Genomic DNA, 15,231 nt, shown 5'->3' with positions numbered 1-15,231 from the left:
GGTAGCATGTTACCTCCCTCTCACTTTATTAAGCATCATCCTCTTGTCCTGTCACTGGCTTCATTTGGGTCTCTGCTCAAATCTCAGGAATGACTTCCCTGAGCAACTCACCTAAAAAGTACCACCCCATCTTTCCCTAGCTCCTTTCCCCACGTTATTTTTTTTCAAAACACTTTTTACTACCTGACATCATACTGTATATTTATTTCTTTATTTTTTTATGATCTCCCCCAATAGAATGTTCATCACTGAATATCCACATAGCAATTGCTCAATATTTGTGGAATGAGTGAATGAATGGTAGGAAAAACAGTTGAGCAGTAGTTTGTGTAAATGTACTTATAATTCAGTCATTCCTTCACAGGTTACATTCTATAAGCATTTAACTTACCTGATAACAACTGTAGGCATGTTTTCCTTCTACCATCTCTCTTTATGTTAAAAAAACGTTATTATTATGCTATAGTATTATGTATTTTATACATTTATATATACCTATTACTACTATACAGGATATATCAACATACTGTAACAGGTATACTTAATGTGCAATTTCACGGGGTTTGAATGAGTAATTTTGACCATATGCAATTTTTGCCAATTCAGTAGCAATGCAGTCTTGCATCTTGGGAGCAATTTACATTCACATGTAAATAACCCACTTAATGTTTTTCACAGGCTGAGAAAGCCTGTCAGAGAGCTGAAGGACACTTTAGCGGCGGCTGTGACCACCAGTTCTAATCTCACACTTTGATTTTACAGATGGGTAAACCGAGGCCGACAGCAGGGAAGACTTGCTGACGGGCACTCAGGGATCCCGGAGCAGACCTAGGATCAGAACTCAGCTCTTTACGGTCCACTCACCGCCCGGCAACGGAGACCCTAAGAGTCTGTGCACTCGCAGGGGCAGAGACCGAGACGTCAGGCACACCACTCACCGGTGCTGTGTGAGGAGAGGGACACAGAGGACATACCTCTGGGGGGACAGGGCCTCGAATCACCTTCCTCCCCGCACCTCCCACGGTGGCGTCTTCCAGCGCTTGGGTACCATCCAGCCGTGCACCGGAACTCCGCACCCACCGGTAGCGGGCTTTCCATTCCCAGAAAGCCCAAGGGGTGCCCGGGTCCTCCTTTCCACGACCCCGGTGACCGTCTCCCAACCCGAACTGCCTCCTACCTCGTCCGGCCCTCAGGGGCTAAATCTGTTCCTACCCAGCCTCTCCGTCACTATGGCAACCAGGGGCCTAACATTCTGGAGTCCATCTTCAGGCCACCGCCCGAGTACCTCTAACCAATGGTATTCTCTGTTTCTTTAGCCTGAAAAGTTGCTGGCCAATCGTGAGAGGCGTTTCAAAACCCGCAGAGAAACTGCCGGAATGTTAGGGCTCAGGTTAAGTTACTTTCGTCAGGCAAAATAAGGGAGCTAAGGAGGGCTTATCTAGGCAACCCCTCAAAAATCTTGTGATAGACCTAAAGTTTTAGAATTTGCTCACCCAGAAATCCTACTTCAAGGAGTAAATCTAAGGAAATTACTAACACTCAGCCCAACAGCGTTTATAATTGCAAAAGGAAAAAAAAAAACTATCGATAAGTGCAAAGGCCCGAGGTAGAATTTCCACGGCCCTCTTTACACACTTCAGAGCAGTCTCAGTAATCTTTGTGGCTCGCCTTTAGACTTAGAATGAAATCCACAAGTCTTCTCACCCTGGCCCCTCCCTTCTACCCCTCCAGTCCCCTAAACAACTTGGGCTAGCCGGCCTTTGGGCAGTCCTGGAAGATACCAACTTCTTTCCCCTCTCCAGCGTTCCCTCTGAGTTCCCTTTGCCTCAGGATCCAAACCACAACTCTTTCCTCTCTTTGAGGTCTCTGCCCAAAGGTCATTTCTTTATAAAATGGGGATGAAACTTAACAATACATCACTCAGCGGGTTGTGAAGACTTTAAATGAAATATGATCAGTGTGATGAAAAAAGCTTTTTATCATCTGTAAAGTTGCATAAGATGTTCATTATTATATCCATGTTACGGAAATAATCAAATGTTAGGTTTATTGTAGGCTTTTTATAAGTACTATTGAACTACATTCGTGCTGGGAGTTCGGTAAAATATAGCCAATAGGTGTTATGGGAAGGCAGGAAAGAATATGACCAGGAGGTAGTTGTCGGGAAGGCTTTCAGGAGGAAACCGGACCTTGAAGGATGCTTAAGATCAGAATACATGGTGAGAGCATCGGGTGGGGAGTGAGCAGAAACAAAGCCCTGGAGGTGGCGATGAAAACAGGAAGGGAGAACACCTTGCGGGCTGCTATAGTCGAACACCACCTTTCGGGCAGGTGGAGGTGAACAATCACCTGAACTTTCCCGGACAGCTAGGGAGGAGGGGAGGGTTGTTTCAAGGAAGACCCGAGTGTCCTTCCACTAGCTGTTTGAAGGGACCGTCGCCGAGTGAGTTCAAAGTTCCGGCCGAGATCCGCCTCTCCTGGCTTCGCCTACTACGCTTCAAACAAGCTTTGCAGCACAGCCAATAGCCGAGGAATGTCCCTCCTACCTCCTCCTCGCAGCCATTCGCGTGCGCGAAGTCCCTGCCGGCTCTTAACTGACAGGCGACCTGGCAAGTCCAGTAGCAGCCTTTGAAAGCAAAACACTGCAGCACCCAGGCAGTTGGGTCCGGGAAGGAATTGAGGAGCTGTGACTCTGGCTTGCACGGAAGAAACCAAGTCGTTTCTCAGAAATCTCTGATAGGTGGACCTTAGAGAAAGCGCTACCGGTGAGTAACGATTAAGACTGGGGGGAGGGAGGGCTTGAATTCAGGCTTAGTTTTTTCAGCAAAAAACGAATGCATTCCTAATCGACTGACGTCTCCTGGTACAAACACCCGTTTCTGCTTTCACCCGCCTTGTCAGTTTGGGTGCCTTTGCCTCAGAACGTTTTTCCATTTTTGCATCGAGGGTGAAAGGAGAGGAGGCATGGGCTTGCCTTAATACGGGTAATACCAGGCAAATCAGGAAGTAAAATGAATTAACTTTGCCCAAATTACTCCTCTACATGCTGGGCTCGCGCTTCTTGGCGATAATAGATGATGACATTGGCAGGTGGATGGAGGGAAGGCATTCTTGGTCTGTTCTGGCTGCAGGAACACAGGTGCCACCTGGCCGGGTTATAGATTCCAGTTCAATGGGAGGGGACTGAGAGCATAACCCTTAGTGAGCCAAGGCCCAGAAAAGGGAAAGCATCTGGCACACAACTGACGCTCACCAGCCAGTAGCAGGTGGTGGGAAAGGGCCTATTTTGTTTACCTATTCATTTGGATAAGCCCAAATTCCAATACAGACTCTTACTGTTACCAGTCACATGCCCTCAGGTTCTCTTATCTGTAAAACTTGCTCTATGGGATTGGTGGAGTTAGGCATTGTGACAAGGCAGGTGGGGAGTGGAAGTAGCATTTAGTGAATTATCTTTCTCCTCTTGAGTCAGAAGATGGGAATTGGGGTGGCTGGCAACACAGAGTTGGCTGCATTCTCTTGGGCAGTTGTCAGTCCTGGAGAAATGCTTTGAATTCAGGAAAAGAGAGTCACCAGGCAAAGAATGCGTGCCTTATAACGGAGTACAGCTTGCAAAGAGTTCCTCCACGGCATTTAGTCCAAACTCCTACCCAGCTGAGGGATAGGCTTCTCTCTTTGCAGGAGATACCTCAGAGGCCTAGAGGTTCCTGAAGCAGAGATGGGAGCTGCTTTTTAAAAGCTAATTAAGTCATAGCAGCAGAAACAACAAATACCCAAAAGCAAAACCACCTGGACAAAGCAGTTGGTCTAAAGGAGGTTGGGAGGCCTGGACACCCATCATCCCCTTGGCAAGTCCCTGAGGCCTGTTTGCTTTCTCTGCTGTCCTGTGGGTGGGGCTGGGTACACCTTTTGTAGCTCTGGCGGTTGTGGCTGGTTAGGCCTGACTTAGGAATTCTTGACTGTGAAGTGGCAACAGGTGCCTAATAGGCCCACAGTTAGGCAGTCAGTCGGTGTATATGGAGGTCACTGTCCAGGCTCGATATAGATCCCTGGAGGGAGCAACTGCACAGGAGATTCAAGGAACACATTCTTGGAGTTTGCACTCCAGTGCCCCTTCCACTCCGGTCTCAGAGGTGGAAACAGCCTTGGGTCACTTTCCTTTCTAAGGCTCCCATTACATCAGAGATGCTAAAACAGGGATACAGAAATCCAACACAGTAATGTTTTTCAGACACGTAAAAGTATAGAGAAGAAGAATGTGCTTCTCACAAGATTACTGCAGGATTTATAAGCATATATTCATAGGGATTTTCAGGCAGGAGGCCTGGTTACGGGATGTGCACTGTCAAGTTCTCTGATGAGTGTATCTCTGGGACTGAATGGACTATCTCATCTGGAGGCAAAACAAAACGTTAAGTTTGAGGCCCTTTGAGAAAGTGAGACCTGGGCTAAATAGTCTTCATGGCTGTCCCATGATGAGCTCTGCCTCTGGAGTCTCCAGGTGCTGGACAGGGTGTTGGCCATAAGACATAATGACTGCGCTATTCACTCACAAGAGTCAGAACTCCTGGACCTAGGGCTGGATGGCAGGAGAACTGGAAGCTTCTGGTAGACCAGAGGCAGCTTTCCAAAGCTTCCAGGCATGTCAGAGACAATGTCTATTTGTCACATTGTGAGCCTTCAATAAATAAGTGTTGGATGAATGCATGAGAGAATGAAAGGAATGTTTGCAGGTAAATTAAATGATTAAACTGGCAGGAGTAAAACTGATACTACTAATAGCTGAAATTCATTGACCATTCGCTATAGTCAGGCCCTGCCCTCAGCATGCATTTTGCAGGCATTATTTCTTCAAATTCTCAGAAAAACCCTGTGGTTCAGAATGTTATTATCCACATTGTATAGCCGAGGAAACTGGTTGAGAAGTTAAATGACTTGGTCAAAGTAAAACAGGTAGCATGTGGCAGATAAAAGGCAATTTAAAGCCTTTTTATATTAAAATAAATGTAGACTATGCCATAGAATCCAAATTTGTTTGTTTGTTTGTTTTAAATGTAAGAAGACCACAAAGAAACTTAGCACTTGTGGTAGGTGTTTCCGCCATGCCTCCTGGAACAGTAGGGGCATACATTCTCTTTCTCCAGCTATTTGGTAAGAAAGTTTGGGAGGCACTGAGAATATCAGTCCAATGATGTCAACAAAGTGATGGTCATTGTGGTTTTACCTGAGGCCACATCATTATCCCTCACTGGTGAGGCAGTGGAGACTCTGAGAGGTGACGTGGTGTGGTCACACAAGTCTTTCCCCTCCCAGTCCAGTGACCTCACCTGTGCCAGGCCGAACCTCAGTAGCAGCCCAGTTCTTCCATCTGCCATGAAGACAGCTTTTCGTCCATCCTTTCCTTCCGAAGTTGGAACCCAGCTGGTTCCCTTTTCATGGCATTAGGACTTGTTTTTGGAGGCCCAGAGAAGTAGATGTAGGCTGTATTCTACTTTTTATACTCGGGAGCCTATGGGAAAAGTAGAATATAGATTAGGATGGGATGGGAGGAGGGAAGGAGAGTGGGAGAGGGAAGGAAGATTTTAAGCAACTGGGAGAGAGATTTCGAGGTAGGCATATCGTGTTTGTTAAGGGCGCCAAACACATGGTATAATTCCTTTTTTTTTCCTACTGATTACATATCCTATTTTCTCAGTTTGTTAATTCCTTTTTTAAAAAAATTCAATTTTATTGAGATGTATTCACATGCCATACAGTCATCCAGTGTACAATCAATTGTTCACAGTACCATCATATAGTTGTGCATTCACCACCCCAATCTATTTTTTGAACATTTTCCTTGTACCAGAAAAAGTGAAAATAAGAATAAAAAAAAAAAAGTAAAAAAGAACACCCAAGTCACCCCCCACCCTATTTTTCATTTAGTTTTTTTGTCGCCATTTTTCTACTCATCCATCCATACACTGGATAAAGGGAGTGTGATCCAAAGGCTTTCACAATCACACTGTCACCCCTTGTACGCTACATTGCTATACAATTGTCTACAAGAGTCAAGGCTACTGGGTTGTGGTTTGATAGTTTCAGGTATTTACTTCTAGTTATTCTAATGCATTAAAACCTAAAAAGGGTTATCTATATAGTACATAAGAATGCCCACCAGAGTAACCTCTCTACTCCATTTGGAATCTCTCAGCCACTGAAACTTTATTTTGTTTCATTTTGCATCCCCATTTTGGTCAAGAAGATGTTCTCAAGCCCACAATGTCAGGTCCAGATTCACCCTCGGGAGTCATATCCTGCGTTGCCAGGGAGATTTACACCCCTGGGGGTCAGATCCCACGTAGCAGGGAGGGCAGTGAGTTCACTTGCCTAGTTGGCTTATCTAGAGAGAGGGGGCCACATCTGATCAACAAAGAGGTACTCAGGGGGAGACTCTTAGGCATAATTATAAGCAGGTTTAGCCTCTCCTTTGCAGTAACAAGTTTCATAAGGGCAATTCCTGTGATAGAAGGCTTGGCACATCACACTGCCATTTCTCAATGTTTGTGAGAACATCAGCCATAATCCAGGTGAGGAAGCCCAACACCTCCCCCAGCAACTCAGGGGGGCCCTGCAAATATATTTTTATTCTCCAAATTACTTTGTGATGTGTCACTGTTTCATACTAACCTATGCAAACCTACCAGGTCTCACTTCCTATTAAAAGTTCCATGTAATTATGGTATTTGAACAAACTGTACAAGTTAAATTGTTTAGGAAATATAGATCTTACACCAACTAAACATCTCTTCTCTTGGTCTCACATGGAATTTGAAGTTTTAAAATGCAGTCAGTATGATATAATTTCTTTTTAAACTCACTTCTCACAATTCATGGCAAGTTGTGTTTTGCCCTAATGGTCTTCTCATCTCAGGTATCAAAGCTGGGCTGAATGTTTTATTGTACATGGATTTTTAATGTTCCTCCCCTACCCTAGAGCAGCACAAAAATCAGAAAACACTCTTCTGTCTGTCTGCTTGGGAGAGGCATAAAAATTGGCCCTTCTCCGAGTGAAGCTAAGGCAGAGGGCTGCAAATCAGCAAAAAGAGCCTTCAAGTTCTCTTTCAGCGTGAAGAAGAGATGGCTGCTGGAAGGCGGTGAACACCACAAGGAAAGATGACTTCCTGCTTCAGCCCCGCCTAGCAGCTGTTCCAGCTACCAAGGTAGAGCTGGCGGGATGTACAATTAGTCCGCCATGGATGGTGCCCAGAGTGCGGACCTGCAGCTGCAGCAGCTACTGCCCACGAGCAACACCATCTCCGTGAGCGAGGTTTCCTTCTCATACAAGGCAAGAGCTTTTGTTGGTTTTGGAATTTTGTATTTTTGTTACAAGAAAGTAACACAGCACACGGTTGGTTGGCTGTCAGATATGTCTAGGATCTGCTTGCCCACAACTCACAGAAACAGGCAGGTCCTCCACATATGCTGGAGAACGTGTAATTACAGGAAAAGAAATGCTTGTTAAAATTCCTGAAAGGAATTTTAGGAACTTAAGAGGTAGGGAGACCTTTTAAAGGGAATGCATTCCCACTTAGAAAATTTGATTTTTAAAATATCACCCATTCCATTACTAAGAGCTAACTTTTGTTCACATTTAATATAGATCCTTCCCTTCTTTTGTTGTATTTCAAACTTGGGATCACATCGTATATGAAGTTTTGTATCTTGATTGTTTCACTTAACTTTATTAGTGGGATATTTCCCTGTCATTAAATAATTATTGAAAGCATGCTTTTGAATGGTTGCCCAACAATCTGTTGAGCTACTACATCAAAATTTGTTCTACAAAATCCCTATTATTGGAAATTCAGGTTGTTTCTAATCTGGGGTAACTGTAAACAGTGCTGCAGTGACTATCACAGAATGTAAATCTTTGCCCTTCTCTCTGATTATTTCTTTAGAGGTGTGATTTATAGGTGAAAGGGAACAAATCTTTAAAATTTAGAGGTGTTTAATATCACACGTTTCTCAACAGCAACGTCTGAAGACTTGGATTTATTTAAAATCAATTTTTCTTGACCAGTTAGAGACAGGTAATGTCCTAGAGCTGAAGGAAACCTTAGAGATCATCTCCTCGAAACCCCTAACTTTAGGGATTGGAAAGTGAGACTGAGCGGTGGCAAGTGACATACCTAAGGTCATTTAACAAGTTTAGACGCAGAGCTAGAACTATTACTTCTAGTAATGATGATGATAACAATAACTAAAATTTATTGAGCATTTATTCTATCTCAGGGACTGTGCTAAGTTCTTTAGATGCATTTTCTCATGTAATCCTCACAATGGCACTATAAAGTAGGCACCATTTTCCTCATCCATAAAATGGGGTTAATAATAAAACTTACCTCCTAGCATGATTATGAGAATTAAATACATTCATCCATGGAAGCACTTAAAACAATCACCCACACATCATATTAGGCCAGTGTTTATCAAATGCTTGCTATTACCATTTCCCCCCCACTTTTCAAATGAGGAAACTGAGGCACAGGGATGTTATGTAATTTGCCCCATTAGTAAGTTGTGGAACCAGGATTTAAACCTGGGTCAGACCAACTGTGGAATCCATGCTCTTGACCACTCCTGGTGTGCTGGCTCCTCATCTTTCTGCTCCACCACACCCTAGTGTGATGTGTCACCCTGGTATGCCAAAGAAAGGGTCTAGGCAAAGAGGACCAAATGGGAACACTGTTAAGTACCCACCTTTCTCTGAGAATCTTGATAATTTTTATTTCCCTGTGTCTAGAAGGGTAGGCTTTGGGCTTCTTCCCACAAAGGGACAAGTGAAGGGCTTGCATCATTTTAATTCTGTCTACCAGCCAGGCAGAATATACACATATGGAAATTATGATAACTTGTCTGGAATGAGACTTATTCTAGAGCAAGGATTGACCCTATGGCATTCACAGCAGAATCTGTCACACCAAGAAGGATCTGGTAATTTACATCCAAATTTGGATCGCTTCCAGAGCCAAGATGATATGATTTTCTCAGTGTTGCTATCTTGTTCCTTGATCTTCTTTCCGTGAAAGCCGGTTATTTTCTCTCTGTTTGTGACTACTCTGTTCTCCACAGAGCTGTGATGGCTAGAGTATCAGTCTGAAAATTGGGAGATTGGCGTTCTTAGGCCAGCTTTGTCATCACTGGTCGTGTGACCTTGGACAAGTCTTGGCCCTTCTCCGTGCCTCTGTATTTTAGTTTCCTGGTTGCTAAATCAAATACTGTGTAGTGGGATGGCTTAAACAACAGGAATTTATTGGCTCATGGTTTTGAGGTTGGGAGAAGTCCAGAACTAAGGCATCATCAAGGCTGTGTTTTCTCCCAGAAGACTGTTGGTGTTCTGAGGCTGGCTGCTGGAGCCCACTGGTCCTTGGCTTTTCTGTCACGTGGCAGTGCACGTGGTGGCCTCTCCTGGCTTCTCCGTTTTCTTCCAGGTTCCACTGACGTTCAGCTTCTCACTGCTCCCTCTGTGTGACCTTCCCTATAAGGCCTTCAGTAATAGGATTAAGACTCATCCTGAGTCAGTTGGGCCACACCTTCACTGAAGTAACCTCATCAAAAGGTGCTGTTTACAGGAGTTCAAACCCACAGGAATGGATTAAGTTTAAGAACATGTTTTTCTGGGGTACATACAGCTTCAAACCACCACCTTCAGTCTCTGCCTGTAAAATAAAGGAGAAGAGTACATGGATGGTTCCCAATCCTGGTTCACCACCAGAAATATCTGGGGAGCTTTAAAAAAAAAAAAAAAAAGGATTTTGGGCCATAGATCCATCTGTCTCTGCCCTCTCCCATCATTCATCCCACACCCCTGCTCCCTGTACCCCCACAAAGTGTGATTCAGTGGATCGAAGATGGAATCCCAGAATCTGCATTTCATAAAACCTCCTCAAGGGATTCAGAGCATCAGCCAGGTGTGCGGATTTCTGGACCAGATGATCCACCAGGGTCCCTCCTCCCCACCCCACACTAACTATCGTCCGAGGAAATCAAGATCTCAGGCCACCACGTCTTGGTCATCTTTGTGTGCCCTGAAAAAGATTTACTGATATTCAAAGCACGCAAGACAGCCTCTTCTCAAGGAGGCAGTATTACTTATCATCTCTGTAGGTGCTAAAGTGCTTCACAGAGCAGGATTTCCAATCAGAAAACATTTTTCTTGATTAAACTTTTCACTTAAGAATAACATATACAGAAAAGTGCACAAATCATAAGCGTCAGAGGTTGAATTTTAATTGAGAGTATGAGCTCATGTAACTGGCACCCAAATCAAGAAACAAAGTATTACCAGTACCCCAAAGCCTCCTCATCCCCCCTCACAGCAACTATCCTCTCTCCCCACTCGGGTAACCGCCCTTAAAGTCAGAAAACCTATTGATAGTTGCGAGGTTTTTGTCTTTGGGAGGAATTTCAGGAGCCCTGGGCTAGCCTGGGTGAATACCACCAGGGCCTTCCGTCTTACAGCCTGGGTGAATACCACTTGAGTGCCTTACTTCTGTGAAGCAATCAGAACATTCCATTCTGCTTTTTTTTATATTCAGTGTCTAATACCATTTATAATGTCATGATAGAAGCTGCTCTCCCCCGGATGAAATTTCCAATAAGTTTCCATTTTAATCACATTTTCATTTCACTTACTTATTAACAGAAAATCTTCATGCCAGGGCAAAGATAAAGTCACTGTGACTCTACTCAGGAGTTTAAGAATTGAGATAGGAGACGGGCATGTGAACAAAAGCATATAAGCTGGCCAAGAAGTACCAGTGGGGTAGGGGGAAGAAGACCTGCCCCTTCCTAGCTGTGTGACCTTGGACATATAGCTTAACTTCTCGGATCTTCTATCATCTCATGTGGAGAGGGTGGGAGTAATACATCCTTCCCTCCCATCCTTCCTCTCTCACAGCTGTGTGGATCAATGAAAAAGCACCTAGCCCTGTACCTGACCCACGTGCTAGGCATGCAGGAAGTGCTTGGCTCAGAAATGCCATGTGGTTACAAAGAGCAACAGGTAAAGGTGTGCAGATGCAGAGGAAGGTGTAGTTAATTGTGGCTGGGGGAGCATTCTAAGGGGAATTTGTGTCCTTTGTCCCTTATTGATTTTTTTATTTTTATTTTTTTATTAGAGAAGCTGTGAGTTTACAAAACAATTATGCATAAAATACAGGATTCCTGTATACTTCCGCAACACCTTGCATTGGTGTGGAACATTTGTTACAATTAATGATATAACTTTTTTTATAGTTGTGCTATTTTTTTTAACAATAGTTATCTTTTTTACAATTGATGGATTATTTATAATAGTTATGTTGTCCATTATTTGCATTACATCTATTTTTCCCCATATACCATATATTTGTTCTAATTTGTGAAAGAACTCTCTTGTACTTGTACTGTAAACTATAGATCATCATCTACAGTATGGTTCCCTGTGTTGTACAGTCTATGTTTTATCTTTTAATTTTTATTCTAGTAATATATACAACCTAAAGTTTTCCCTTTTAACCACATTCACCTATATATTTCAATATATACACTCAAAATGATGTGCTACCCCTATCCATTTCTAAACCTTTTCCATCAAGGTTAAGCTTCAACCCCCATTCTCTAACCCCAACCTATCTCCTAGTAACCTGTATTCTAGACTCTAACACTATGATTTTGCTTATTATAATTAGTTCATAACAGTGGGAGCATGAAATATTTGTCGTTTTGTATCTGGCTTATTTCACTCAACGTAATGTCCTTAAGGTTAATCCATGTTATTGCAGGCATCAGGACTTTGTTCCTTTTCACTTTCTTGACAAAGTCTTTGTACAAAAGTTTTATTTTTGAGATGTCCCATTCGGCTATTATTTCTTTCGTTGCTTGTTCTTTGGGTGTAAAGTCTAAGAAAACAATGGCTACCACAATATCTTGAAGATGCTTCCCTACATTTTCTTGTAGGAGTTAAATAGTTCTTATTCTTATATTTAAGTCTTTGATCCATTTTGAGTTAATTTTTTTATACGGTGTGAGATAGGGGTTCTCTTTCATTCTTTTGCATGTGGCTATCCAGTTTTACCAGCACCGTTTGTTGAAGAGGCTTTTTCTTTCCCAGTTGAGTGGACTTGGCAGCCTTGTCAAAAATCAATTGACGATAGGTGTGAGGTTCCATTTCTGAACCATCAGTTCAATTCCATTGGTCAATATGTCTGTCCTTGTGCCAGTACCATGCTGTTGTGACCACTATAGCTTTGCAATATGCTTTAAAGTCAGGTAGTGTTCTAGTTTCCTAATGCTACTGGAATGCAAAACACCAGAAATGGATTGGCTTTTATAAAGGGGGTTTATTTGGCTACAGAGTTACAGTCTTAAGGCCATAAAGTGTCCAAGGTAACATATCAACAATCGAGTACCTTCACTGGAATGGCCATTGGCATCCAAAAAACCTCTGTTTAGCTGGGAAGGTATGTGGCTGGCATCTGCTCCATAGTTCTGGTTTCAAGATGCTTTTTCCCAGGATGTTCCTCTCTAGGCTTCAGCTTCTCTCCAAAATGTCACTCTCAGTTGCTCTTGGGGCATTTGCTTTCAACAGCTGTCTTCAAACTGTCTCTCATCTGCAGCTCTTCTCTCAGCTCCTGTGCATTCTTCAAAGCGTCCCTCTTGGCTGTAGCAAGCCTGCTCCTTCTGTCTGATCTTATATGGTGCTCCAGTAATGTAATTGAGACCCACCCTGAATGGGCAGGGCAACACCTCCATGGAAATTATCCAACCAATGGTCTTGTCCACAGTTGATTGAATCACTTCTCCATGGAAACACCCAAGGATTCCAAAATCAAATCAACACTGATATGTCTGCCCACACAAGATTGCATCAAAGATAATGGCGTTTTGGGGTACATAATACATCGAAACCAGCACAGGAAGTGTGAGCCCTCCAATTTTGTTCTTTTTCAGGATGGTTTTGGCTATTAGATTTATTAGTTCTAGTAGCTTTGTTGTTGATTTTTTTTTTAACTTTCTAAATATAGGATCATATCATCTGCAAATAGTGAAAGTTTTATTTCTCCCTTTGCAATTTGGATGCCTCTTTTTTTTTTTTTTTTTTCTTGCCTAATTGCTCTGGCTAAGACTTTTAGCACAATATTGACTAACAGTGGTGACAGTGGCCATCCTTTTCTTGCTCCAGATCTTAGAGGGAAAGCTTTCAGTCTTTCACCAAATTTATTTTACCCTTCCATTTCTGCAAAGTAGGCTGTTGGAATTCTGATTGGAGTTGTGTTGAATCTGTAAATCAGTTTGGGTAGAATTGACATATTAAGGATATTTAGTCTTCCATTTCATGAATGCAGAATGTCCCTCCATTTATTTAGTTCTTCTTTGATTTCTTTTAGCAATGTTTTGTAATTTTCTGTGTATAAATCCTTTTCATCCTTGGTTAAGTTTATTCCTTGATATTTGATTCTTTTAATTGTAGTTGTAAATGGATTTTTTTTTCTTGAATTCCTCCTCAGAATGCTCATTGCTAGTGTATGGAAACACTACTGATTTTTGTGTGTTAATCTTGTATCCAGCCACTTTGCTGAGTTTGTTTATTAGTTCTAGTAGCTTTGTTGTTGTTGTTGTTGTTGTTGTTTTGGACTTTCTAAATATAGGTTCATGTCATCTGCAAATAGTGAAAGTTTTACTTCTTCCTTTGCAATTTCGATGCCTCTTATTTCTTTTCCTTGCCTAGTTGCTCTGGCTAAAACTTCTAGCACAATATTGAATAACAGTGGTGACAGTGGGCATCCTTTTCTTGTTCAAATCTTAGAGGGAAAGTTTTCAGTCTTTCACCATTGAGTACGATGTTAGCTGTGGGTGTTTCACATATGACCTTTATCATTTTGAGTAAGTTTCCATCTATTCCTCTTTTGAAGAGTTTTTATTAAGGAAGAGTGCTGGATTTTGTCAAATGGTTTTTCCTTGTCAATCAATATGATCATTTGGTTTCTCCCCTTCAATTTGTTAATGTAGTGTATTACATTAATTGGTTTGTTCATGCCTGGGATAAAACCATCTTTATCGTGGCATATAAATCTTGTATTTGATTTGCAATTATTTTTGTTGAGGATTTTTGCATCTGTATTCATAAAAGAACTTAGTATGTAATTTTCTTTTCTTGTAGTATCTTTTTTGGCTTTGGTATTACGGTGATATTGGCCTTATAGAATGAGCTAGGGAGTGTTCCTTCCTCTTCAATTTTTTGGGAAGAGTTTGAGCAGGATTGGTATTAGTTCTTCTTGAATGGTTGGTAAAATTCACCTGTGAAGCCATCTAGTCTTGGGCTCTTCTTTGCTGAGAAGTTTTTGATGACTGATTCAGTCTTTTTACTTGTAATTTGTCTGTTGAGGTCTTCTGTTTCTTCTAGAGTCAGTGTAAATCGGTGTGTTTCTAGGAATTTGTCCATTTCATCCAAATTGTCTAATTTGTTGGCATACAGTTTTTCATAGTATCCTCTTACGATCCTTTTTATTTCTGTGGTTTTGGTGGTCACACACACCCCCAGTTCTTATTTGATTTGATTTATTTGTATCTTCTCTCTAGCTAAGGGTTTGTCAATTTTTTTGATCTCAAAGAACCAACTTTTGATTTTGTTAATTCAATTTTTTTTATTCTCAATTTCATTTATTTCTTCTCTAATCTTTGTTATTTCTTTCCTTCTGCATGCATTGGGATTAGTTTGCTGTTATTTTTCTAGTTCCTCCAGGTGTACCATTAGGTCTTTTAGTTCTTTCTTCTTTTTTAATGTAAGCATTTAGGGCTATATGCAGCACTGCCTTTGCTGCATCCTGTATGTTTGATATGTTGTGTTCTTGTTTTCATTCGTCTCAAGATATTTACTGATTTCCCTTGCAATTTCTTCCTTAAGCCAATGATTGTTTACGAGTGTGTTGCTTAACTTCCATATATTTGTGAATTTTCCAGTTCTCCACCTGTTATGGATGTCCAGCTTTATTCCATGATTGTCAGAGAAAGTGCTTTGTATAATTTCAATCTCTTAAATTTATTGAGACTTGTTTTGTGACCCGACCTGTGGTCTTTCCTGAAGAATGACCCATGTGCACCCGAAAGAATGTTTGCCCAGCTGCAGTGTTCTGTATATGTCCGTTAGATCTAGTTAATTTATCATATTATTCAAATTCTCTGTTTCCTTATTGATCCTCTGTGTAG

At 41.9% G+C, this 15,231-nt stretch overlaps 2 protein-coding genes across 12 annotated transcripts in view; one reads left to right on the top strand and one right to left on the bottom strand.

Moving 5' to 3' along the window:
- The window catches only part of STPG1 (sperm tail PG-rich repeat containing 1), a 62,555-nt gene extending 61,276 nt beyond the window's left edge, over positions 1 to 1,279 (bottom strand). For 3 of the 8 annotated variants that reach the window (XR_005215468.1, XM_037828168.1, XM_037828172.1), the window contains exon 1: positions 975 to 1,264. The gene's annotated coding sequence lies outside the window, so the exon portion shown is untranslated. Of the gene's footprint in view, positions 1 to 938 lie in introns of all 8 variants that reach the window. The other 5 variants (XM_037828170.1, XM_037828173.1, XM_037828169.1 and 2 more) reach the window with 4 other exon arrangements.
- Positions 1,280 to 2,578: 1,299 nt separating this feature from the next.
- The window catches only part of NIPAL3 (NIPA like domain containing 3), a 114,468-nt gene continuing 101,815 nt past the window's right edge, over positions 2,579 to 15,231 (top strand). Inside the window, exons 1-2 of one of the 4 annotated variants that reach the window (XM_037828164.1) lie at positions 2,579 to 2,765; positions 7,108 to 7,327. In XM_037828164.1, coding sequence (XP_037684092.1) covers positions 7,235 to 7,327 — 93 coding nt within the window. In that variant the 5' untranslated portion in view covers positions 2,579 to 2,765; positions 7,108 to 7,234. Of the gene's footprint in view, positions 2,766 to 6,976; positions 7,328 to 15,231 lie in introns of all 4 variants that reach the window. The other 3 variants (XM_037828165.1, XM_037828166.1, XM_037828167.1) reach the window with 3 other exon arrangements.

The sequence above is a fragment of the Choloepus didactylus genome, chromosome 2, assembly GCF_015220235.1.
Source record: "Choloepus didactylus isolate mChoDid1 chromosome 2, mChoDid1.pri, whole genome shotgun sequence".
NCBI lineage: Eukaryota > Metazoa > Chordata > Mammalia > Pilosa > Megalonychidae > Choloepus > Choloepus didactylus.
Note: the sequence above shows the minus strand (reverse complement) of the source record. Positions and strands in the feature narration are given on the sequence as shown.